Source organism: Castor canadensis, chromosome 7 (genome assembly GCF_047511655.1).
Source record: "Castor canadensis chromosome 7, mCasCan1.hap1v2, whole genome shotgun sequence".
In the NCBI taxonomy this organism is placed as follows: domain Eukaryota; kingdom Metazoa; phylum Chordata; class Mammalia; order Rodentia; family Castoridae; genus Castor; species Castor canadensis.
Genome location: NC_133392.1, coordinates 59,118,514 through 59,145,735, shown reverse-complemented (window position 1 = coordinate 59,145,735; position 27,222 = coordinate 59,118,514). Strand labels below are relative to the sequence as shown.

At 42.0% G+C, this 27,222-nt stretch overlaps 1 protein-coding gene and 1 long non-coding RNA gene across 5 annotated transcripts in view; one reads left to right on the top strand and one right to left on the bottom strand.

Moving 5' to 3' along the window:
• Nucleotides 1-4,972: 4,972 nt before the first annotated feature.
• Mypn (myopalladin) overlaps nucleotides 4,973-27,222 on the bottom strand; it is an 84,423-nt gene continuing 62,173 nt past the window's right edge. For all 4 annotated transcript variants that reach the window (XM_074078994.1, XM_074078995.1, XM_074078997.1 and 1 more), the window contains 8 exons: nucleotides 21,343-21,564; nucleotides 19,397-19,546; nucleotides 18,282-18,364; nucleotides 17,091-17,217; nucleotides 15,647-15,854; nucleotides 13,646-13,811; nucleotides 10,446-10,579; nucleotides 4,973-7,174 (listed from right to left, as the gene is read on the bottom strand). In XM_074078994.1, the coding sequence (XP_073935095.1) occupies nucleotides 7,005-7,174; nucleotides 10,446-10,579; nucleotides 13,646-13,811; nucleotides 15,647-15,854; nucleotides 17,091-17,217; nucleotides 18,282-18,364; nucleotides 19,397-19,546; nucleotides 21,343-21,564 (1,260 nt within the window). In that variant the 3' untranslated portion in view covers nucleotides 4,973-7,004. The remainder of the gene's footprint in view (nucleotides 7,175-10,445; nucleotides 10,580-13,645; nucleotides 13,812-15,646; nucleotides 15,855-17,090; nucleotides 17,218-18,281; nucleotides 18,365-19,396; nucleotides 19,547-21,342; nucleotides 21,565-27,222) is intronic.
• LOC141424806 (uncharacterized) lies at nucleotides 18,205-21,703 on the top strand. The gene is made up of 2 exons (XR_012449728.1): nucleotides 18,205-18,302; nucleotides 21,195-21,703. It is a non-coding gene; the product is annotated as an uncharacterized lncRNA (long non-coding RNA).

Genomic DNA, 27,222 nt, shown 5'->3' with positions numbered 1-27,222 from the left:
TTCTAGAGACATTTTAACAAGTTTATAGCTCATGTAGTAATTTATACTGCATGTAATTTTGGATAAGAATAATTTATACAAATTACTTTTGAGTCAACTATATTTGTACACTCAAAAATGGGTTCAATCATTAAGAAAGAATAATCTGGAAGTGAGAACTATTTTCTGCATTTTAAGAAAACTGTACATTTATTTCAGCCTTCAATTTTTCTTGTTAATGCTAAAACATTTTAATTTTTCTAATTAGGTAAACATTTTCTATTCACTTCCATGTTAAAATCTACAGTACAACCTCTACAGTACAGCCATTTTCTTTATGCTTCCTCTCAGCACTTATAGCACAATTCTCAGACAACTGAAAAGTGTGCCCTTTCTCTATTGTTTGTAATTTCAAGGCTCTAGCTCTTCAGGGTTGGAAGTGGCTATTATTTACATATTATCTACCCATTATTTACATACTAGCAAAAGGCAGCTTGTTTGCAGTTCCATAATATCAAGTATGCTAACTAATATAATTAGAAAGAAGAGGTGAACACATTTTTAACAAATACGCAATTTTTTTTTGCACTGCACAGATTTTTAAAAACATGGTATTAGCAACTTTTAAGCATATTAATGACCTCTGCTTCGTCAGAGTTTAGAAGATGCTTAGAGTTCTTAAACAATGCTTTGTTAATTAACTCTGGAATACTGAAAGGCCATTAGTGGTGCAAAGTACTTCCATGAGCTCTGTTGAAATCCAGGTAACTGCTCATCTTACTGGGAAGACATACTGATTTTCAACTCAATCATTGTCCAGGGACCCTGGAATGGACCTTGAATAAAGGTCGGTATGAGTAAATTTGCTTGTTTCTGGTTTCTCTGTTAACTTTGAGTTACAGCCAATTTATAAACCGACCATGTGCAACCAGACTCAAGATCCCAGCTTGGAAGGTACTTTGGGAGAGAGCTGGGGAGAAAGGAAATGGAAAGAGGCTATTATCAGCAAGAACAATGGGATGTCTGACTCAGTTCCCTGCATCTCCTCTCAGAGCCTGATTAAACAAACAAACAAAAACCCTCCAGCAGTTCTATTAATTAGAAGTTAATGAATATGTGGAAGATTTTTGTTTTGTTTTGTTTTGTATTTTTGAGATAGGATCTCACTATGTAGTCCAGGCTGGCTTCAAACTGGCCATCCTGCCTCTACCTCCAGAGAGCTGGGATTACAGGTATGTACCACCAGGCTGTGGTCGAAATTGCTTTTAAAACGCAGCACCTCAGTGTAGTTAAAAGACTCAGTCACTGGGAATTTGTTCATTTGGAATGCTTGCTTCTAAACACCAAGCCAAGATGTGGGAGCTGGAGTTAACATATATTGTGGAGCATGTAGTACACTGGCAGACTTTGGGGAAGGGGTGACAAGGGACAAGTTACAGCAGTGAGGATTATGAACATGGGGCATGGGCACCTGGGGAGAGAAACACCAAGTGGGGGCTGATGCAGAAAGGACCTTAAATGCTCTCTAGCTCTGACACATCATAGACACAAAGAAAGATGCAGGGAGTAGTCTTTCTTCTCCTTTTATTGGCTCCTTGTTCTTGGGATCATAATCCAACTAGAGTAACAGAACTATTATAATTTAGTCATTTGTTAGATGGGCTTTTCTGGGTTCACTTGGAAGTCAGCATTGGACAAATACGCATGTAAGGAAATCTAGCCTGTGTTTTGAACAGCCAATTTATAAGTCAACATTTGGAGGGCAACTTGTGTATCACTTGAAGATTATTCAAATGAACCTGTTCCGATAAAAGTCAGCTTCTGGGTTCTCTGGGAATTATTCTCCATGATATACATTGTTCATAGACCTAGAGAAGGATGCTTAGGGGACCCTATGGCTTTTTGAAACAAAGATGAATTACACCAGCTTTCCCTTGCCATTTTTACAGATTTTTGAGCTTCCTCTGGGGGCTCCATGAGTGCCACAGGTCTAGTGAGCTTAGCAATGAAGCAAATTTAGGTGTTTTTTTTCTTTCTGTTTTCCAGGTACACACTGCATGTGCATCCAGGGGCAGTCCATTCTGCATGTGTGCCAGCCCTATAGGTTTCTGCCATCTGTATCCCTTCAGACTTTTCTGGGAAATTTCTGTGATCAAATGTAATAAAATCTATAATAAAATGATTCTTCTCAGCCTTGGCCATTGTGGGGAGTGGATTATGAGAAGCCTACATAAGTACAGTTGTGCTCAATGACTGGCTGAGTTTGGTGTGGCCCCAGCCACAGAAGAGAGCCAGGCAGGATGCAGAACAGCTGCTTTTCCTAAGTTGTTTACATTCAGAGAAGGAGAGAGCAGGTTTCTCTTGTTCCAATGTCACGCCCCTCCCCAAGAACTGCTGCTCCACCTCCTTCTTTACCACTGGATATAAAAGACTCGCTGAAGACGAGGCTTTTGGATGGGGGATTTTGATTGGCTGCTGCTGAAGCTGTTGCTGGCTGCTGCATCTCCACCAGAGCAGCTTCCTGCACCAAGAACTTTATACTTAGGTTTTAGAAAAGCTACACTAAAGAAAAGCTAAAGGGAACATGGGACAGTGCAAATCTGAGGACTGAGACTTTAAGAGTTATGCTAATGCAGTTTTTAGATGCGGCTGCTGCTGTTTGCAAGTCTGAGCACCAAGACTTCAAGAAAGCTAAAGAAAGAACATGGGACAGTGCAAGTCTGAGGGCAAAGACTTTAAGAGAGATTATGCTAAAGAAAAGCTAAGAGAAAACATGGGACAGAATGAGTCTAAGAAAAGAGACTTTAAAGAACAGAAAAGACTAGAAACAAGGTTTTAAAGAAAGACTTTAGAAGCAAGGCCTTAAAGAAAAGATAGAGAAAAGAAAAAGAGCAAAGAGAAGTAAAAGAAGCAATGAGGCTGTTGTGTGTCTCCATCTGAGTGCCCAACACACCTGACCCCAACTTTCTGCATGTTTATCTATTGTTCTTTCTGCATCTCCCGTCACCACCAGTTAGGTCCAGGCAGGTCAGTAGTAACAAGGGAGCGAGAGAAAGCTCACTCCAGGCTGTATGTTGGAATCACCTGACCTGGGCTTGAACTGAGAGCCTACACCTACAGCCACTCCACCAATCCTTTTTTTGTGATGGGTTTTTTCAATATAGGGTCTTGCAAACTATTTGCCCAGGCTGGCTTGGAACCGTGATCCTCCTGATCTCTGCTTCCTAGTAGCTAGGATTACAGGATTGAGCCACTGGCACCTGGCTATCTGGGAAACTTTAAGAACTCTGGATGCCTTTGTTACAACCCTAGAGGTTATTTACTTAATTGATCTGGAGTGTGGCCTGGGTGTTGGAATTTTTGAAAAGCTCTCCAGGAGAGTCTACTGTGCAGCCAAGGTTAAGAATTACTGCCTAGACTCAATTCACGTTGTATAGAAACATGCTTACATAGAACTTTAAATTCAGCCTCCCCAGGAATAGATAGCACTGTCTGGAAACATTTGGGGTTGCCACAACTTGGGGAGGTGCTGCTACTGGCATCTAGTAAGCAGAGGCCAGGAATGCTGCTGAGTTTCTACAATGCCCAGGACATCTCCCCCTCCCCCAGCGAAGAATTATCCAGTCCCAAATGTCAACAGTGACCAGGCTGAGAAACCCCGATTTAACACGATCCCATAGCTCAAATTTCAGGAAAATTTTAGGCTCATTATATTTTGAGTGAGACAGTGCCACCTAGTGTCTAAGTATGCTCTTTATCCTAGTTCTTTTTGGAGGTCAAGGCTCACGCTTGCTAGGCACTACTCTTGGTTCTTTATTGAACACACTACTAGAAAGCTGACATGTACGGATGAAGACTATCCCATCATAGGACTGTCTAGGGTCTATGAAAGCTGACTGTGATGGTGTGCGATCTTGGAGTTAGAGTGCTTCTTGCTTATAAGAGATTACACAAGAGAGCCAAAGCCAAACAGAACATTTTACAGGGCCCATTCTGTGTGAGATGCATTCTGTTACCTTGAGTTGCCTATCGTTTACTAGTGTTACTGCAGACATAAAAAAGGAAACAAAATCTGAGAATTCTGCTGAATAATTTGAAATATTTCTTAAGGATGTAACCTATTGCATTTTGTTTCATTAAGAAATCATGTAGAGAAGTAGTTAGGGGGAAAAAAAAAAGAAATCAAGACTGAAAATAAGGTAACACACATGCACAGGAAATCAATGCGAGTCAACTCCCTGTATAGCTATCCTTATCTCAACCAGCAAAAACCCTTGTTCCTTCCTATTATTGCTTATACTCTCTCTTCAACAAAATTAGAAATAAGGGCAAAATAGTTTCTGCTGGGTATTGAGGGGGTTGGGGGGGAGAGGGAGGGGACAGGGGGATAAGGGAGGGGGTGGGGGAAGGGAGGAGAAATGACCCAAACATTGTATGCACATATGAATAAAAAAAAATAAAAAAGACTAAGAAGGTTTTTTTTTTTTTGCAGTAATGGGGCTTGAACTCAAGGCCTTCACCTTGACCACTCCACCAGCTCTTTTTCATGATGGGTGATTTGAGATAGGGTCTTGTGGACTATTTCCTCGGGCTGGCTTTGAATGGCGACTCCTGACCTCCTGACCTCCTGAGTAGCTAGGATGACAGGCGTGAGCCACCAGCACCGGACTGAGAAGACTTTTTTAAGTTATGAAAAAATAGGATAAAGAGCTCTACAAATTTCTGTCTGCTAAATAATTCATCTTTCCTTCAAGAAGCAGCATTCTACATGCCTTAAATATGATTTCCCTATTAGAAGGTAAGCTCTCCGAGGGCAGGGGCTGTGTTTTATTTGTACCTTTTTTTTGGGGGGGGCACCAGTAGGGTTTGAACTCAGGGCCCTGCACTTGGTAGGCAGGTACTCTACTCCTCCTTGATCCACATCCCAGCCTTTCATATCTTTGTGTCTTCCACAGTATCTAGTACAGCAGCTTATAGAGAGTGGACACAGAAATGATTTTTTGAGTGAATTTATTTTTATACTGGAAATCCTTGCCATGAAGCGAAGAAAGTCTCAAGCCTTTCTAAGCAGTTTCTATCTCTACCTAAATCACTTGAGTAAGATGGCAGCTGCAGGGGTCTGGTACAGAGAACACCAGAGATTTGAGCAAAAGGAATTGATAAGACACCTCAATTCATTTCCCTGGTGAGCCTGGAGCAAACACTGGTGTGCTGACCATTCCCATGGCAGTGATTGGACTGCTGTGTGAATCGCAGATTCTTGCATCTAATACAAGATTCATTCACCGGTGAGTATTTATTGAATGGCTGGTGGTGCTAGGTATTCTTCTAGGCACTAAGGGCTGTTGCTGTGAAGACAAGTCTAAAAAGTCCTTAATTGGGAGTCAGGTTTGAATAGGTGGGCGATGCCTCTTCCCCTTTCCTTCTACCTGCCCAGTTAGAAAATGCAGTTTGACCAATGATCTCAAAGTTGTTCACAACTATGAAAGACGTCTACTTCCACAGCAACTTCTCTGGTGTGCTCAGTGAAAAGCCAATGTTCTCCATCACTTCCTCCTGTCTGCATCCCTTCCTTCCTTACTGCCACCTACACTTCCAGACTTTTAGGGAGAGGCGGGAGAACATGGGCTGTACTTTCTGAGTAAATGATCATGATTTTTGCACATTTTGCAAGTGGTAACTGAAGCTCAGTGTCTTTTTGTTTTTGTTTTTTTTCCCCCTTTGGTGGTACTGGCATTTGAACTCAGGGCTTTGTGCTTGCTAGGCGGGAGCTCTACCACTTGAACCACTCCACCAGTCCTTTTTGCTGGGTTGGTTTCATTTTATGCCAGGTTGACCCAGACTGTGATCCTACTGTTTGTACTTTCCAGAGTAGCTGGGATGACAGGAACATGCCACTGCATCCAGCCATTGGTTGAGATGGGGGTATCAGACGTTTTGCCATTTGTTCTCAAACCATGATTCTCCAGCTCTCCACCTCCCAAGTAGCTCAAATACCTAGGATTACAAGCTTGAGCCATGGAGTCTGTCGAAGCTGCTTGCTTTATTTATTTTTTTTTTGTGGGACTGGGATTTGAACTCAGGGTTTCACCCTTGCAAAGCAGGTGCTCCACCACTTGAACCTCACCTCCAGTCCATTTTGCTCTGTTTATTTGGAGATGGAGGTCTCATGAACTATTTGCCCAGGCTGGCCTCACATTGTTAACCTCCCAATCTCAGCCTCTCAAGAAGCTAGGATTACAGGCATGAGTCACTGGCACTCCAAGAAGCTGGTTATTTCTAATGTGACCCTGCAGATTTTTTTTCTGATTGGTTTATTAACAGCCCTTTAGTTCTCAAGGGATGTGCAAAGTCAAGAAGAAAAATTAGTCACCGTCAGAAAGAAAATAGAGTGGTTAGGATGGTGGGGCCCTGTTTTTGACGTTAGAATAAGTGTACTGTGCAATATTGAGTGTTTCGGAGAATTTTTTATCTCAAGCACATTTTTTATACCTTATTATATAGCTCAATACACCCAGAGTATGCAAATACCACATGTATGAGTTGTACTAATGCTCAGTGAAGCTGACTTAATGAATTCCCCAAAACTACTGCTATGGGTGTAATCCATGAGACGCAATGGTGACCTCCCCTCCTTTTTCCTTTGCATTGTTGGATAAAGTAGTTCTAGCCTAAGATCACTACTGTCTGGCTTCTCTGAGCCCCGGCTTATGGCCCCTAGTTGCTGCTCATGGGGTTTGATCATACTAGCTTTCCCCCAAAGCAGTGGATGGCAGAGGTATTATATCTTTGGTTCATGTGTATTGTCTGCTCACATTTCTGTTAGAATCTTTGAGGCAAAGCCCTGTTGCTCTCCCCAGCAGAGCAGGTAAGAGTCCCCAGCCATCTTATTCAAAGCACTTCTTGCCACAGGTCCAGCAGTATGGGAACTCACTCAAATCCAGTTGCTTGGAAACCACTGTGTCTGCTTGAACTCCTCCCCCCTCCACAGCCCGCCCCCTCACGCAGCAGGCACCCAGACATCCTTAAAGTTCATCGCTCTCCACTACACTGCGAGAAGAGCACGAATACACCATTGTGCTTTCCATGGAAGAAAAGGCAGAAAAAATGTCAAGTCCTTTACTGGTGAGAGATCCGTAGCGACTGCCGCTGGGCCGGATGGACATGGGTGGCGGAATCTGCTGGTGCCACTGAGCTGGAAAATGGAGCAGATAATGTGTTAGGATCCCAGCAACACGGCCAGCAGGGACACTGCAGAGACACTCCTTGTGGATTCTTGGTAAAGCGTTTAAATATATCTGGATCCGAAAGGCCTCATTTGTGAAAGGGAGCAAGGAAACCTCTCCTGCCAAGAACCGGGAAACTGGGCTGGTGATGTCTTAGGCCCTAATTCTAAAACCGGTGATTCCAACTCAGGGACTAGAATGCCCATGAGAAGGAAATGTGGGTGACAAGGGTGACTTCTCAAAATTGTCCCTGGCACTGGGATGACATGGGATCTGTGAGGGGCTATGGACGGAGGACTATGGGCTCTCAGAAGGTGGGGACAAGAAACCTGTGGCACGGGAATAAAAAGATGGGTTGCCCCCTGCAACCTCGATAAGCAGCTGTTACCTACCTACCAACAACCCTAATCAGATTCTTATGTCTTATAACGAGAAGACAGAAAAAGAACTTACATGCGATCAACTGTAATTCAAGGTCAAAAGAGAACTTTAACTAGAGTTTTCATGTTCATCAAGCACTGTGCAAAGGAGGAACCATTTTTAGCAGAGCTCATTCCTATACCTGAACATGGCCTGACTGGAATGCCCACCCAACTGTGCAGTCTTACTGCTGTCTCCGATTCAGAAATTACCAAGCAATCTCCTGATTAGGTTTCTGGGGACCTTGGTGTGGAGAAGACGTGCATTAGGTGGGGCTCTGGGTGCCAGAAAGCTGTGCCCTATTTAGCATTCTGATTTATAAATTGGTTCTTTGTTCTTTTATTACCTTGAATTAGCTTTTCAGAGTATAAGTTCCTCTAAGGGAACTGAGAAAATCAAATTTGGGAAGCTACAACCTGAGGGCAAAATCTGTAGTGATTCCACTAACAACAATCTTTTAGTAGCTGGGCTTTGCGGTAAACACCTGTACTCTACTCAGGAGGCTAAGGCAGGAAGATCCCAAGTTCAAGACCAGCCTGGACTAACTAGTAAGACCCTGTCTCAAACAAGCAAATGAACACACACACAAAACAAACAAAAAAACCCCCAACCTTCCCCTTCCCCCAAAAAACCCCAAACAACTAATGACATGTTCTTTTGTCTTTTCCCTGCACTGGGGTTTGAACTCAGGACTTGAAGCTTACTAGGCAGGTACTCTACCATTTGAGCCACAACTCCAGCCCTCTCTCTGATGTCTTAACTGGACAGCAATTTCTAGTATTAGAAGTTATGTGTGTGTGTGATGGTGGTGATTGAATGCAGGGCCTTGTGCATGCTACACAAACACCATTGAGTTACAACCCCAGGCCCTCTTTTTTATTCCAAATGTTCTGAAAGTTATGTATCCCATAACATTATTTCTTTGGATTATTTTCAATTTGTTTTTATTTGATGGCTTTGTTTTAATGAATATTTTCAGAGGATTATGGCCTAGTCTTTGCATCTCCAAAAATATGGCTTTATATATTCTGGTATTAGATTCTGAAATGAAATTTTATCAACAACAGAGCCAGTGGCTGTAATTCTAGCTACTTGGGAGGCTGAGACTGGGAGGATCAAGGTTTGAGGCCAGCCTGGGAAATAGTGTGAGAGACCCTCATCTCCAAAATAATCAGAGCAAAATTGACTGGAGGTTTGGCTCAAGCAGAAGAGAATCTACTTTGCAAATACAAAGCCCTGAGTTCAAACTCTAGTCTCACTCCCCTGCAAAAAAAATTATCAACAAAAGAGATGTTGGGGTTATTTGTAGCAAGTATTTCTTCTGTTCCTTGTGACAACTTATCATCGATATCACTCATAGAAGCAGAAGCACACATTATCTCTTCTACTAAGGTTAGAGGAGAATAATCAGAACCTATACATTTCTAAAACTTCAGTTTATTGGAAAAATGGCAGGCCAAGCCCCTCCTGTATATTACTAGATACAGGGGATATCTGGTGTGTGCCTATAAATAGCTGGGCCCTCAGTTCTAGACAGGAGTTGCTTCTGTTCATTATTCTAATTGATCATTTTAGGTCAGTTATGAGCACATAACATACTGACCTAACTGATTATTTGAAAAAAAGGAGACAAAAAAATGGAACATTCTTTTAGGGTAAGCATCATGTCTCAAAAACAACACCAAAAAACAAAATTAAAACAATAAAAAACCCAAACCAGTTAATGTCAAAAAGTATAATGGAGAGGACTGCAATACACAAATACATTAATAAAGATTAATTTTTGTTCTTTTGGTGGTATTGGGAATTGAACTGAGGCCTTAAACTTGCTAGGCAGGCACTCCACCACTTGAGCCACTCCACCAGCCCAATAAAGATTTTTAAAATTAATCTTTTTGAAAATCAGAAACATGGCTCCAAGGAATGCTTTGAAGACCTGGATTTGCTTCCTACCTGTATCATGGATGTGTCTGAGTCTTGGTTCCTCCAGTGTTTAAATGAGGAAGACAATAATTACAATAACCTCAGGGGCCTGGAGAATCCAAGGTACCACCTTATTAATCATGTCACTTTAAATGTCACTTATTACAGCTCTATTAATAGGGAAGTCTGACTGGGGGATTGGAGCAATACGCATTAACTGAATTAATAAATGAATAAATGGGGTCTGGAAAATTCTGCTTGGACGTCACAGCAGTGGTGAGTTCTGGTGGGTGACCCACTGCAGCAGGAGGCAGGAGGAAGGTACCGGATGGTGAGGGGTACAAGTACATGAAAGCTGAGGACCAGCGACGGCCTCCTAAAGAGGGTGTTAGAGGCCCTCTTTTAGAAGAAGGTTAAGCTCAACAGAACATAAAAGTGTACAAAAGCCCTGAAGAAACTAGAAGAGAGATGACATCAAAATCCATCTTTTAAGCACTAAATTATAATGTAATCTAACCACTTCATTTATGAAAAGGTACTACACTGATCCTTTAAAAAATGATTCTTAAAACTTCCTGTACCAGACATGGTGGCTCAAGACTGTAATCCTAGCTATTTGGGAGGCTGAGAGGCTGGGTGTGGTGGTGCACACTTGTCACCCCAGCTATGCAGGGAAGCAAAAATAGGAGGATCATGGTCCAGGCTGGTCTAGGCATAAAGTGGGACCCTATCTCAAAAATAACCAACACGAACAGGATTGTGGGTATGGCTCAAGTGGTAGAGCACCTGCCTAGCAAGTGCAAGGCTCTGAGTTCAAACCTCAGTACCGCAAAAAAAAAAAAAAAAAAAAAAGCTACCCATCACACACAGACATTGAACTAGTGACGTAATAGTTACCATATATATCCAACCTCGCTGTGCACGACACGATGCCAGCTTCATTCTTGGCTGACAACGTGTACCATCCAGCGTCTGATTTCTTGGCTGGCTGAATGAGGAGGCAGACATACCCTGTTGCATCCTGGTGCATACTGGAGAAAAGAAAGAATACACCCATTTTTATCTAGGAGCAGAAGAAAGTCTGTCAACTGCAGGGCTGAGGGAAACTCTTAGATCTTTTCCTTCCTAAAGGGAAGAAAGGAGAACTCAAGTGAAGACAAACATAAGGCAAATTTGAAGATAAAAAGTCACAAGGGCTAGAGATGTAGCTCAGAGGCAGAGCACTTGTATAGCATGTGCCAGGCCCTGTGTTGGACCTCAGGGCCTTTAAAGAAAGAAAGAAAAGAAAAGATGGAGAAGAAAAAAAAAACAAAAAACCCAGGCATGGTGGTGCATGCCTGTAATCCTAGCATTGAGGAGGCAGAGGTAGGAGGATTGTGAGTTTGAGGTTACCCTGGGCTCCATAGTGAGACCCTGTCTCAAAAGCCTCCCTCCAAATATTAAGAGTAAGAAAATAAGTAAGTAAAAGGTAGAGGTTGGGGATGAAGCTGCTCCAGGTGGTAGAAGAGCCTATGCAAAGGCATGTGGACCCAGTGTGACATGGTCACTATGGCGGGGGCACAGTGCATATGGGAAGGTGATGGCGGGGGGCTATAAAGAAAGCAGGAGGCAGGTCCACATGAACATAGTACTCTCCTTTCAGGTGATGGGAAACCTCTGAAAGATATTTTTAAGCAGGAAGTGATATGAAGAGTTTGCGTTCATAAAAGATCACTGTGACAGTGGCGAGGAGGACTGACTAGGAGCCGGGGTCAGAGAGAGAGACACATTGAAATGCTACCATCAGTGTAGTTCAGGGAGGAGAGGAGCTCACAGAGGAAATTCCTGCATTTCTCCTGTATGGAGTGCTAGTCAGGGAAAGGCCTGGTGCTGGGTGCTGGGAGGAGGCAGGACATATAAAGACAAAGAAGACAAGGTCCCTGCCCTCACGATGCTCAAGTCCAGTTAGGACAGGATGAGAGCAGCAACACTAACAGTGGCAGCATGCAACAGCATGCCAGCAGAACACCATCTCAGTCCTGGACCAGGAGGGGAGGAAGCAGGGGCGCTGCTGCTCTTTGCAGAGATGATTTTGAACTGAGCCTGGAGGGATCACAGATGTTAGGGAAGAGAACTGGGTGCAGGGCAGGTGGAGGAGGCATAAGGAAGAGAGTTGTCAAAGAAGGAATGCCATGAGCAAAGACATCCAGGTGAGAAGGCAGGGACATGTAAACCATAATTATAGCACAGTGATTGATATCTATCTATCTATCAATCATCTATCTGTCTGTCTATCCACTTATCTGTCTATGTTTGGGGCCATTCTGATGATCCCAGGTGTGTGGCTTTCCAGAAACAAATGACTACAGCTTTAAAGTTTCAGAATGTCTTATTCTCACAGATACCAGCAGTCTTTTTTTTTTTTACCAAAGGTGAGAAAACTGTGTGAATGGACAGTGGTCTCTGAGTCTTAGGCTGCCATCCCCCTGGGCAGCAGTGACTAATCCAAGATAGTTCCCAGAGTCCAGAGGCTGAGCAGCCACCAGCCTCCACAGGCAACCTTGACTGGGGATGTGCTTTCCACGTGTTGATTTTTTTTTGCCCAATAAAACCATACTTAAAATTTTAGACTCTCCATTTAAGAGGGACACAGGGAGGTTTACCTAGCATAATACGTTTTTTTTTTTTCTAGTTTAACATGTTACTTTAATTTGAACTAAAGTGTTAACGCAAAAATATTCTCTGTTCTGGCTTACATTTTTCCAGAGAAAAATGCTGACATGCTGCTATATACTGCACACATTATATATCTTAGATGCCAACGTTCTGTAAAACCGAACTATCATGTCCTCTGAGACAAATTGAGTTCACTGTGGAGAAAGTTTTCAGAGGAAAGACTTTGTTTAGAGCTATCTCTCCCTCTTGTGGCATAACACCAAAATGGCAAAGAAATAAGGTTGGTTAGGGAAAACAGAGCAAGGCATCCTGCTTGGGTTCTTCACAGCCTCCACAACCACTTGAGGAAGGATGGAAAGGAGTACAAATTCCTTGCTGTTTTATTGCATTTTAGCTTTTGTTATAGTTTGGACCTTAAGTGTCCCTTGAAGGTCCATGTATTAAAGGTGTGGTCCCCAGAGGATGCTATTGGGAGGCTGTGGAACCTTTAAGAGGTGGAGCCAAGTGGAAGGTCGGCAGGTTGTTGAGAGTGGGCCTTCACTGGGGATGGTGTGACCCTAGTTCCTTCCTCTTCCTCTCGGCTTCCTGGGGATGAGGGAAGCAGTTTGGCTCCACCAGGTGCTTCCACCATTGCCATGGCACTTCCACCAGAGGCCTAGAAACAATGGGTCCCTGATCCCAACTAGAACCTCTGAAACTGTGAGCTTTTCTCTTTATAAATTGTCTCAGCAATTTGTTATAGTGGCAGAAAGATGACTAACATTGTTTTTTACTTTAAAGAGCTTTTCTGGGCACTAGTTTGACTGCAAGATCTTTATAAAATTCTACTGTGCAGTTAAACTTAAAAATTAAAGCTGGGTGCTGGTGGCTCACACCTGTCATCCTAGCTACTCAGAGGCAGAGATCAGGAGGGTTGTGGTTTGAAAGCAGTCTGGGCAAATAGTTCATGAGACCCTCTCTTGAAAAAGCCCATCACAAAAAAGGGCTGGTGGAGTGGCTCAAGGTGTAGGCCCTGAGTTCCAACCCCAGTATTGTTAAAAATTTAACGATATAAATATAATGAACTCAGCAACAAAAAGGAACAAATTCTTTTTTTTTTTTTGAGACAGGGTCTCACTATGTAGCCCATGCTGGTCTTCAACTTTAAATCCTCCTGCCTCTGCATCAGGCTGGGACTACAGGCATGCCCCAATATGCCCAATTTAGGAATGAATTCTTATTTTTCTTTTGAACTCAGGGCATTGAACTTATTAGGCAGGTGCTCTACCACTTGAGCCACACTTCCAAGTGGAATAAATTCTTGATATGTACAATAAACATGGGTGAAACTCAAGAGCAGTATGCTAAGTGAAAGAAGCCAGAATCAAAAGGCTACAGACTTATTTGGGCAGCCCAAAAAACTCTACGGAGTGTGGTGGTCTCTGGAGCTGGCGCTGCTGTACCTGATCCTCTCTCTGGTAAAGGGGATGGTCTCGTTGTCTTTCTTCCAGTAGAACACGGGCGGTGGCATGCCTATCACACGGCACTCCAGCCTCACTGGGTGGCCCTCAGGAACACCACTGTTCTGCAGTTTCTCCAGGATCACAGGCGCTTTCTTCACTTCTTTGGCTGAACAAGAGAAGCAACTTTTTTTTTTGTTTGTTTGAAAGCAAGCATCTTGAGGTTCACACCTCAACTCACTCTACTCCGGAATCTAGCAAAGTAGGCACACCCACCTCGCCTCTTAGTGAGGATTACTGCGTTGGTAAAGCTCCATGAATGGTTAAGAAAGAAATGGGGGTACTCATCTCTACATAGGCCATTTGAGACAATACCCAAGGCCCCAGGCCACAGCAGGGGATGCAAATACTAGGAACGATGGGATTAAAGGAGTTTCTTCTATTACTCAGCAGTGACTTTTGAGAAACAATATGCTTTGTATAATAGAAGTGATTCTTTTCTTCTTTTTTGGAGTTTATTTCATAGAGGATACATTAATTTCTCCACATTTTTTTTGGCAGTACTGGGGTTTGAACTCAGGGCCTCATGCTTGCTAGGCAGGTGCTCTACCATTTGAGCCAGTCTGTCAGACCTCCCACAGATTTTTATTTTGAAAAAAACTAAACACCTACAGAGCTATTATATTTACACACACACACATTCTTCAGCCAGAATCTCGTATGTCAGGGCTGCAAAGTCAATATTTTGGCAACATTGACTAGAAAAAAGGTCAAATCCTGCAATCAAGCATCCTTGCAAAATGTGTCTTTCCTGTTCGGTTGGCAAGAAGAAATTAAGAGTGAGAAAGGCGGCCAGGCAACTGGTAGCTACTTAGAATGCAGCGATCAGGAGGCAGAGATCAGGAGGATCGTGGTTCAAAGCCAGCCTGGGCAAAAAGTTCGAGAGATCCTAACTCAAAAAACCCTTCACAAAAATAGGGCTGGTGGAGTGGTTCAAGGCGAAGACCCTGAGTTTAAGCTCCAGTACCACAAAAAAAAAAAAAAAAAAAAAGAAAGAAAAAAAAAGAAGGAGAAAGGCAAAGGATACATGGGGTAGGGGAGGACATGAAGCACTGGGACAGCTACTTGCCTAAAGAGAGGAATGGCTAAAGCCACCCTGATTTTCTTGAGAAGCCACCCAGATAGCAGATGCGAGCCTAACCCTAGAATTCCTATATTGTGCATTTAATCTGGCTGGCCCACTGCCCTGCTAGGTTGGGTAATGACAGCTCGCTGCCCTTTTTGTAGACATTGGGTTTGGTTCCTATCATCTCGTAAGACTAGAGGTCATTTATTTAGTTATCAGTTCAGCATTAGCTGAGCACCTTCCATGTTCCAGGCAGCATGGCTGACATGGGAGTTAGACACTCCAAGCCAGGTCTCTGGCTTCAGAAGCTCAGAGTTCTGAAGGGAGGCAAACAAGTGAGCAATTGCACAGCAGGCCACGAGTGCCCAGTAAGTCCCTCTTGTCCTAAGTGTTAAGGAAACATAGGAGGGAGAGAGGAGTACCTGGTGGGTTCAGTGGTCCTGGGTGTAGATACTTGAATTAGGCTTTAAGAATGAGTAGGAGGTGACTGAGTGAAGAAGGGCATTCTGGGTAGAGGGACCATTGATGCAAAGGCATGCAACTTAGGGGGATGCAAGAGCCAGGTATGTCCCAGGAATCATTGTAGGGCAAGTGGAATGGAATTTAGCAATAGTCAATTAATTAATTAATTGCTTGCTTAATGAACTAGTACAATGGCTCCCATCTATTGCATGTGTAATATGTGCAAGGTACCACATTACATTTTCATATTACCACATAACTTTGAAAGCAATGTTGAAAACATGGTCCTTCCTAAGTGAAAGAGAAGCTGGGATTGGGGGCAAAAGACTAAGGAATTTGTCAGAGGTCCTTCATATTCACACAATTACTTTGGAGGGAGTTATGCCTGGGGGGGGGGTCCCAGCAAAAAACCTTACCTACTACAGTGAGCTCCAGACTAAAGGAATTCTGCCCGGTTTTGTTGGTAGCCACGCACGTATAGGTCCCTGCATCGCGTTGGGTGAGCGGGTCAATGAGTAGAGAGTGGACTCCTGTCTCCCTGACCAGCATCTTATGGGAGGCGTCTGGTAGCACAGGTTGGCCATTGAGTAGCCATGTCAGTTCTGGGGGTGGTAAGCCACTCACCTAATAAACAACAGGACAGCTGAAGGAAATGACAGATTGATGACAGGCAGATTTATTTGGTGGTTGAATTCTTTATCCCTGCTTGGCACCAGATATGTAGTGAAAGAAAACAGTGGACTGGTGAGAACCTCTCTGCCATGTCATTGGGACTACAATGTCAAAGGGATCTGAGTGAACAGTTGCTTGAATTTAAACTGTTTGGTGCGTTTGAGGTCATAATTAATCCATGTGATCTTATTCTAGATTCGAATAAATAAGAATTAAACTAAATAGATGAACTAGGCCTGCAGCAGCAAAATCAGAAATGGTAAATGGCTTCCATACCTAAGAAGTAAGAATTAGATCAGAAAAAGATCAGATATTGAGTGTTCTCAAATTTTACTTCATATTATACCCACATGGAGAATGTTAAAAAAAAGTCCCGATGCCCACTTACAGTGTGAAATCAGACTCTCTGGGGATGGGACTCTGGTGCTGATATGTTTTAGAGTGGGAGGAGTAACAGGCAAGCTGAAAATTTAGGCAGCCAATAGGAGAGCAAGAGCTATCTATAGAACTTTTTTTTTGGTGGGATTGGGGTTCAAACTCTGGGGTTTGAGCTTGCAAAGTAGGCGCTCTACTGCTTGAGCCACACCTCGAGGCCAAGAGGCATCTATTGAAGTGGACTCTTTATTAATGCTTAACCTCAAGCCTCTGATAATTTGCATGTAATTTTCTGTACCATTCTGCATCTTTGAGGTGGAAGAGTTGATCTCTGTCCTGCTTGAGAGAGCTGAAAAATTACAATGAAGAACTGCTAAAGCTGAAGCCATTTTCTGCTCACATAAATTGCATTGGAGCCATCTTTTCAAGCCTTAAGCTTTTTTAAAGGCTACATCTCATGATAGTCACTCGAAGGATGCAAAAATCACAATTTTGGCTTCAGAGTAATAAAGGCTTTCCAGGAACCATATGGCAAATGTCCAAATTAAATTACTTCTTTGTTTGTCTCCTAAAAATGCAGAGTTAACTTGATACAACACCAATGACATTTTATTAAGATACAATGATTTTAAGATTTCATGAAAGAATTTTGTCTAGTATTAAATGCTCCAAAAGAACCTATTGGAAAAAAAGAAGATTTCTCTCCCTTCCCTAGAGGGGGAAAAAAAACAAAAGAAACAAGTACAAACAAAAATAAGTGCAAATAAACGATCAAATACAAAATCTGAACAGATGTGGAGTGCTGGGTGTTACCTTACAGTCCAGCCGACAGAGGCGCCCCTCGTGAGCCACCATATCCCCAGGAGCCTGCAGGAAATGTGGTCGGAAAAAGCGTTCCTGTAGGGGCTCCTTGTCTCTTTCTTGCACTCGGGACCTTCCCCTGTGACAAGCATGTTCAGGCATCAAACACGGAAACCAATTACCAAATTCAACAATAGGTATTTAGGCATGGCTATAGGATCATAGGGAGAACAGATTTTTTTTTTTTTGAGGGCGAAAGAAATGCATAGTAATGAATAATAATTACTGGTATGGACCTGATGTAAAAAAGTGGCAAGTGTCTCCTACACTGCAGGATTATCTTGTGAAATCTGTAATCAAATAGACAGGCCTTAGCGTCTGTCTCTCTGAAGTCATCTGGGTTAGGTGGCTCAGCTTCCTTTGAACAGTTGTTCAAAAGTCATCAAAATAAACAAATAAGTCTTCAATCAGAACTTCAAATGACAGCCAAAAGAGAAGAACTGTTTATTATCCAGAACAAAGCAGCTGCAATTTCTGTGTCTTTAAAGTAATAAAATTTAACCTGACTATAAATTATGACAGACCATTAAAGATGACCACGAGCTTAAACCAACAGGAACAGCTGTTCTTGAAAAAGAAGAAGGTATAATTGCAACAGTAGTGAAATACTGTATCTGAAACATGGGTCACTATTTTTGTTCCTTTGCTAAGTCACATTTAATTCTTCCGTGTCAGCAACTATGGAATGCTTGCTAAGACTATGTGGCACCATCTGACTCACGGGGAAAGCCAGGCTTTTTCTTTTCCGTGGTTAGTGAAATCAGAGAGGAAGAAAACCAGTTGTTGTAGTGGAGATAGCAACAGAAATATTACATCTACATCTCATTAAAAGTTTATGACCTATAGAAAAGATGGCAATTTCATTCAGTCTGATTTATATATTATGTGCACAGGTATCTACTGATGGTTTCAATTTTGAGCTATTAAAATTGTGACGAAGACCAATACTTCTGAAACTTTAATGTGTCTGTGACTCATCTGGGGACTTCATAAATAGGCAGAATCTGATTGAGTAGATCTGGGGTGGGGCTTGGGAGTCTGCATTTCCCAAAAGTTCCCAGTTGCTGCTGGTGCTGCAGCTGGAGGCAAAGTGACAAGTTGTAGACGAGGTGGGGCCCAGAGAAAGGATTTGCACTTCTGTACCTGTGAGACTGACCGGCAGGGGTAAGTCGGCTGCGAATGGGCAAACTCTGTACCATCAAATGGCCAGAACAGCTGATTCTTCCCTGAGAAACAGAAAACCAACAAGATTAAAATAAGAAGAAATCCACATTTTTTAATTTGTGTAATTTTTTTGCACCAGAACATTATAAAACTTTTTTTGCTACTATAAAATTTTCATTGGGAGAGAGGAATGAAGATAATCTGATAAACTTCTTAAATCACTATCAGTATTCCAGCAAGAGAGATATTTAAGAGTATTGTAGTGATTTTCATTTTTAACCCAAGAAACAAACAGAGCATGAATGTGAAAATAATTTTGTTTGAATTCTCACGGACTAAACATTATTTGCAGCCACAAGGCAGAGAATGTGGCCAGGTATTTTTATGCTTTCCTCAACAGAAATTCATCAAGACTGACATTTTAATAGGAAGAGTGGATGAAAGTAGAAATTATAGTTCTATACTTCTTTTCTGTTTTTTTTTTTTTTTTTTTTTTGAGATAGGGTTTCACTGTATAGCCCAGGTTCCTGCCTCGGCCTTCAGATGCTGGGATTACAAATATGAATCACCATGCTCAACTAGTTCTATATTTTCTAGTCCAATAGTAGTTGAAAATATTTATTCTGCTGTATCTTTTAGGGAAACTTAAATTATTGGCTTTATTCGGCATAGGAATATATGAAAAAAACAGAAAAAGGTCAATGAAAAAAGGATATTATGAATTTGAGGGGCATTTAAAGCCTTTTGAAGTAATTTATCTAATCTTGAAAGGATAAATCATTCTTTGGTAATTTTCTCTCTTCAAGAGAGTCAATGAGTTGATAAACACAAGATCTGGTTTATCACACAGGTCTGGTTGGTCCACACAGTGAAGAGAGAGTACCAATGTCCTTTGGCAGAAGCTGAAGGGCTGAGTGACCCATCAGCTTAACTGGTCTTTTAAGCTATGACACTGTGCTCTAGTTACACACAATCACGATGCTTCTTATTCATTTCCTCAGCAATGCTTAGTAACTTGCACTCCTCAAGGCCTCATTCACAATGACACCAAGGCTCTCTCCTGAGTGCAACCCAGCTCGGAACCCCGTCTCCACCTGGGGGTTGGCTGCCATGATGGTGTAGTTGCCATCGTCATCACTGGTGGTGGATTCAAGGTGCAGAGAGCATGTCCCATCGCCTTCTCGTCTCATTCTGCAGTGCTCATTTCTCTTAGAAATCTGCTTCCCATCTTTGAACCAGTAAACCTGAAGCGAAAGATAATCAAGGTGCTGTTGATAAAGATGTACTGTGTGCTAAAGAAGTAGGGAACAGGGTGAGACCAGGGCCAGTCACCATCTCTACCAGTCACTCAGCCTTTTGCAAGAACTTGGAAAAAAGTTATAAAATATTCAAGGGCTAGGAGCGTGGTTCAAGTGGTAGAGCACCTGCCTAGCAAGTGCAAGACCCTGAGTTCAAACCCAAGTACTACCAAAAAAAAAAAAAGAAAAAAACCCCAAGCTAAAACATATTCAAAATGGTGGTACAATATGATATGCCCCTCCACCAATACCTATACAACATGTAAGTCAAAAATTCAGTATGGTTTAGGGTTACGATAAAGCTTTTGACTATAGTATTTTTATTGTACCTTATGATTAGGTTAAAAGATACCCTAAGGACCTGAAGTGTCTTCAGAAATGAAATAATGAAAACCAGGAGCCTGGATCCTTCCCTATTACCCTACTTATAAGCTCAAGTGTTCTGTAGTCACAGATCTCAGCACCTGGAATAGCTCATCTTGCTTGAAATGATACCAAATAGAATAAAGCTAGGAATAGTTGGCTAAATTTATCTATTATCTAGCCAAAGTTTAAATACATACATTTTCAGAAGTGTCTCTTGTCTCTGTCTCTGTCTCTCTCTCTCTTTCTCTTTTGGTGTGACTGGGGTTTGAACTCAGGGCTTCATGTGAGCTTGCAAAGCAGGCTCTCTACTGCTTGAGTCACACCTCCAGTCCATTTTGCTCTGGTTATTTTGGAAATGGGGTCTCATGAACTGTTTGTCTGGGTTGGCCTGCCAAGTAGTTAGGATTACAGGCGTGAAGCACTGACGCCTAACTCAAGGAGATCTCTTAAAGATGGAGATGGCAGGGAGGGGGATGGATAAAGTGCTGGCTGCAGCTGCCCACTTTCCTGGCTACATAACCATACATGATATCACCATGCCAATGTTTGTGAAAGGAGAGCAGAGATTCCCCCCCCACTACCATGCCAGGTGCAAATCCTTCTCTCAGCTAACTGCCAAACGATCTGGTGACTCATAAGATTTTTCAGCAGCCAGTGATAATAATATGACATTTTTGGCATTTACCAACCTAAGAGTAACGCTGCAAATATAGCTTACTTTGTACAGCAACAGGATATCTTTGTGGATATCCAGGAGATTTTAAATAGAATGAAAAGTATCATTTTGATGAATTTGATGGCTAAGAGAATCAATAGCCCAAAATAAAGTATCATGACTAAGAAATTTATTTTAAACTTTTGTTAAAATTCTAATTAAGGGCTGGGAGTGGTAGAGTATCTACCTAGTATGCACAAGGCTCTAGGTTCAATCCCCAGCATCTGATTAAGTCTGATTTCTTTTTGGTCTGACTATTTAATGATCCTATGATCCTAGTCCTTTTGTTTTTTTTCTTTTGTGGTGCTGGGGATCGAACTCAGGTCCTGATCGAACTCAGGACCTGGCAAGCACACTACCACTGAGCTACATTCCCCAGCCCTAATGAGCCTATTCTTGATATGTTTTTAGTCCAAAATATCTGGATTTTGCTAATTTTCTGATATTGGTTTTCATACTGTCTATGGATACTTCACTAGAGTATGAGACATTTTTTTTTCTCCTTTTTTACAGTGCTGGGGATTGAACCCAGGGCCTTGCTGTATGCAAGGTAAGCACTTCTACCCTGAGCTACATCCCTGGCCCAGGTGAGACTTTCTTAAAAGCACTGTCTATAGTTGCTTGCTGTTGACTGGTCAACTGGCTGGTCATCTTTCCCTACCTTTGGAACAGGTATCCCAACAATTTTGCAGGTGAAGGTGACTGGAGACCCTTCTGTAACCCGGAAGTGCTTGAGTCTTTTGTCAAAGATGGGAGCAATACACTTGCCCGTGGGGATCTCGTCATGTTGGATTTCATCATCTGATTCATCAACGGGTGTGCGTTCCAGGCGAAACTCTATTTCATTCATCAGCCTCTGTTCAAAGCTTGAAATTTTGTATTCCTGGCAAAATGACACATGTTTCAATTTCTATTTCTACAGTGAGGAAGAACCTGTCTATCAGTATAATTGAGGATGCAACTTTTAAAGATTCAGATGTTAGATTTATGTTATGAAATCTCAATAAACCAGGCATATTCTATTTCTCCTTCATTTTCATGGAGTACTAAAAGAAATTTCAGTGTTTCTACCGTCATCCCAAACTGCCTTAGCGAAGCAGGCTTGATTCCTTACCTTGAACATGGAGCCCCAGGAGAAGTGTGTGTGGGACGGAATAAAGGTGGAATATAATTTTCATCACAACTGCCTACAGAGTTATTTGGCAAAGCTGTTCTGCACTGCATTCTGAGGCAGGCCTCCATCACCAACTTCCTCTCTTTATGAGACATTCTGATATATATACTTGAGGAAGATTGGTCTTGAATGAAATCTCTCTCAACCCCACATCTGCCTTCACTGCCTCTCTCTGTTCCCATCACAGCAAAACTGTTTGAAATAACTCTGTACTTAGAGGATGATTGCTTGGCACCTCTTCTCTTGCTAGCCCACTCTAATTAGACTGCATTTGCACTGCTCTGAAATTGCTACTGCCAGTCTCCAAGTTTGCATCATTGCTTGTCTGTTCTTGCTTGACTCTCAGCATTAGTCAGAGATGACTACTTTTCCTTTTTGAAACATTTTCTTCTGCTGGTGTCCATGACTCACTGTACCAGTTTTCCTTCTCTTTCTTGAGTGACATCTTGCCAGTGTCCTCTGCTGGCTTCTGCTCCCCTCCTTTTGGGTCTCTCATCCAAACTCACAGCTTCAGACACCTTCCCTATGTCAGAGCCATCACTCTAAGCCTGCCTGTCTCCAGAGCCAGATCACATGCCCAAGGACGGACTCTATATTATGGTACTCCATGGACACCTCAAACTTAGTGGGACCCAAATAATGCCCACTTGATTTCTGTCCCCTGGACGTACTCCTAGCCTGTTCTTCCTCATCTCAGGAAATAGTACCACTTAAGGGGTATTCACTTAAGGGGTTAAACCAGTGTTTCTTACACTGTCTATGGGGAAAACCAAGTTTTAAATGTTTTCTTTTTCCTTTTCTTTCTTTTTTAATTTTTTTTGTGGTACTAGGGTTTGAACTCAGGGCTTTGTGGTTGCAAAGCAGGCACTCTACTACTTGAGCCACACCTCCAGTCCATTTTACTCTAGGTAGTTTGGAGATGAGATCTCAAGAACTATTTGCCTGGCCTGGCCTCAAACTGTGATCCTTCCGATCTCAACCTCCCAAGTAGCTAAGGTTATAGGCATGAGTCACCAGCACCTGGCCAACTCTGTACTTTTATAAAATAAAATACAAATGAACTACCAGCAAAATGAAATTTAAAAGGAGTACAAAATTATTATATTCATAAATATATTTCCTTGTCGAACTGCTATAAAAATTCCTTAGTGGTTACTGTCCATTTCTATACTTATCTCAAGGTGACAGCTTGCAGTCTGGCACAGGCCTTGGGGCACACTGTGAGTACACTAAGTTAAACCCTAAATCCAGGATTATCCCAGATTCCTTTCACTCCCTCTGCCTGCCATATCCTATCTGTCAAGCTTCAATGTCACCTCCGCAGGCCACATCTAAAGTAACTAACTCTCCCCAGCACTGGTTGCTCTCTAGTATTTTTCTTATTTGTTTATTGACTGAATGGCTGACTCTCTAGGGTCAGAATGTTAGTTCCACAAGAGCCGGGGTCTTCACTGTCTTGCTTGCCACTCTGTCAACTGCACCGACAAGCACCCACGGCAGGTGCTCAGTGGACACTGAAGAATGTGTGAGCACATGAGTGACACAGGGGCCATCATTGTTCCAACATCAATCCATCTTTGAGAACTCTGGAACAATGAGCTTGGGATGTGGGTGAGACCTGTGCTTAAACTCGTGACCCTAGTTAGTTTATAAAATTTAAGTGGGCATAAATAGAGAGAGTCTGTGAATGCTCCGGAAATGGAATTTTGAAGGACATGGCTGGTATGTGCCTGCCTTTATCATTAGCGGATAATTGAATTAGGACTCATGTTCTCAATCACATTACATGGCCGGGTGTGATAGCTCACATCTATAATCCTAGCTACTTGGGAAGTGGAGACTCGGAGGATTGCGGTTCAAGGCCAGCCAGGGCAAAAGGTTCGCATGACCCCATCTTGACTAATAAAGAAGCTGGGTGTGGTGGTGTATATCTGTCACCCCAGCTATGAGGGAGGCATAAAAAGGAGGATCACACTCCAGGCTGGCCCAAGCATAAATGTGAGATTCTATTTAAAAAATAACTAAAAGCAAAAAGGGCTGAGGGCATGGTTGAAGTGGCACAGCACCACCTGATCACTGCAAGGCCCTGAGTTCACATTCCAGTACTTCCAAAAACAAAACAAAAAACGTTACTCATGTCTTACACGTAGAATCATCTGAATTTGGGTAAAATCAGAATTTAGGAAAGTTTGTCTTGAAACCAGGATAAGCTTTGTTACCATAGCCAATGACAGATTTTTTTATTGAGATGCAATAAATCCAAACTTTTCAGTTAAATGTTTTATTATTGTACCTGAAACTAATGTAAATACCATAGATGTGATATTAATGTAACTAAGCAAACACTCACTAAGCACAGATTCTATGTCAGACAAAACAGACACCCTGAACCCCAGCCCTCAACTGCAGCGCTCAGGGAGTTCATGACAAGTGCGTCCTGGTGGGCCATGGCAGAGGACACAGGGACACTTAGCTTTTTTTTTTTTTGCAGTACTGGGGGTTGGACTCAGGGCCTACACTTTGAGCCACTCCACCAGCCCTTTTTGTGTTAGGTATTTTCAAGATAGGGCCCGCGGACTATTTGCCTGGGCTGGCTTCAAACTGCAATCCTCCTAATCTCTGTCTTCTGAGTAGTTAGGATTACAAGCGTGAGCCCCAGTGCCCAGCACAGGGACACTGCACTATCCCAGCATCCAGCATTCTACAATGCCAATGGCCTTACCATGTGTTACCGAAGGCCAATGTGTAAATCTTACTAGAAAAGGGATTGGATGCCATGGTTATCAGCTCGCAAAAGAGGGCTGCCATAAAGAACTCATGGTTAGAGGTGAAGGAGTAAGACTGAGACGAAGACGGAGAAGAAATGACCAGGCAGCTCAGACAGGAACAAGGCAGAGCAGGAGTCAGGTGCTTACTCCTCCTCTCTGTCACAAAGGGCAGTTAGCTGGGAACCACAGACAATTTTTAACAAGCATTAACAAAAAAAACCAAAACAAAACAGGGTGGTGAGAGCAGAATAAGGAGGCGACATGGTTCCTAGGGAAATGAGGTCAAGGAGGAAAATTGGGATATGATGTGAAATGGAGAGGGAGGGTGTGAAGATTTAGAAATTCCCAGTCAACATGCAGTCAACAAACACTTAGTGAGGGCAGAGTATCAGGCTCAGTCATGAGTGCATTGGTCATAGAGGCTCCGTGATATTTTGTGATTCTTCGTTTCTTTGACCTCTTAGATTCACCACATTAATCTAAACCATTTGGATTTTATTGGCATCCAATCAAGAACCATTGGTGTGAATGGCCACCCAAAATGAGAAATGACACAGCCTAAAATCTAGAAATCAGGGTACCTTACTCTTTTTTCATTCCTAACCTAAAGATACTTCATTGTCTTTTGTTTAGAAAGCAAAAAAATTTTGTAAAATTTTTGTAAAATGTTTGTAAACATCTGAAGGATGACACTTTTGTATTTCACAAAGTTCTAAGAACCAACAGCAAATGTAATGGCTAGTGGAAGTATTAGATAAAATGAGTGAGAGAGCAAATCCTGGCCTATTACAACAGAGAAATAAAAGTGGTGGATATATCAAAGAAGACCCACTTTTCTAAAATATAATTTATACATTTGAATTCTGGGGAAGAAATAACAGATTATTTTGATTCCAGTGTTCCCAAATTGCGGGTATAAACAACTACCACATACAAGTTTTCTTTAGGATTGTTCTCCAACTGTCCATTCTTATACTTTTCTAAGCTTACTTCTTTAACCTCACCAACAGGCCATACTACATTTTAGACAGTTTTTCATGACATTTTTGTTATCATTTCTCAAGGTAACAATGAACAAAACAATATCATAATTTGCTTATCGTTTCATTTCGTGATACATTTTTTTTTGGAAGTGCTAAGATTTGAACCCAGGACCTAAGCAGGTGCTCTACCACTTGAGCTAGTTCACCACCATTTTTTTCTTTAGTTATTTTTCAGGTAGGGTCTCGAGCTTATGCCTGGGTTTGGCATCTTATTTATGCTTCCCATGTAGCTGGGATGACAGGTAAGTGCCACCAAGCTCAACTTACTGATTGAGATGGTGTCTTGCTAATTTTTGCCTGACTGACCTCAAACCATGATCCTCTGGATCTCCTTTTCCCAACTAGCTCATTTCATTTCTTAAAACTTCCTATTAACATGTGCCATGTAATGTAAGCATTCTATCTCAGGTAGCTCCTTAGTTTTCTAAATTGCATTTATGCAGCTTGGCTTTTATCATGCATGGCATGGCATGAAGTCTAAGACCAGTTCTATAGTCTGAACCGTAATAATTCTCCAAAGACTGATGCCCATCATAGCCAATCAGATACAGAGGGCTGAGATGCTTTCGGAGACTACACCAGTTCCTCAGAGTGGCCCCAAAGTTAACTCATGATGGAGGCTTGTGGATTTTTTTTTTTGGTGGTACTGGAATTTGAACTCAGGACCTCATACTTGCCAGCCCTCATGATGGAGGTTTGAGAGAGAGAGTTCTGGGTTTACAGAATTCAACTCACAGAAATTCGTGTTCGTATGTACTTACATCTCAGGTAATGAAGAGAAAAGTCCAACTTTCCTATGAGTTTGGGCAATGGAGTAGTCTGAATTTACTTACAGAAAAACTGTAAAAGTGAAATCAAACAGCTTCTGTGCAAAGCTGGTATCATTTTACAGGGATCTAATTGTCCCTCTCTGTGTTATTAACAACCAAGGCTGAATAAGGCTCTTATTTCAATGACACTTAGAAGGATTAACAACCATAAATCTGATGACAGTATCATAGGAAAACAAATCTGTGGTTGACAGAGTAACATTTATGGAGCTTGAATGAAACTGTTGTCATAAAACTGAAAAAGGCTATAGAGTTTCCAAAAAAAATGCACAAGTATCCTGGAGATCAGAGATCTGGGCCTACTTCTACCACTAACTGACCACTGTGCCTCTGTTTCTTATTTAGGAGACAGAAGGGAAAGACAGTTGCCCTGGCATTTCCCTCCCAAAGATACATGTAATTTGGGGATATAATATATGAGAAGTGTACTCAGATATACTGAGAACTGAGAAGTTTATATATTCTGCTTCGATCTAATAATTTGAAAGCAAATTTTAAAAGACTAGCATATTTTCAAAAGAGTATACTCAGTAAAGTTACCAATGTATAACAAACAGAGTAAAATATTGTACATCTATGGCTCCATTGAAAGTAAGAGAAACACTAAGAAAACAACATGTGGTCAGGGAAATCTGGAGTTTTTTTTTTTAGGGTCCTTTATGGAAGAAATTCTGCAATATTTTGCATATTGCTTTGACTGAATTTTTGTTATATTTCAAACTAGAT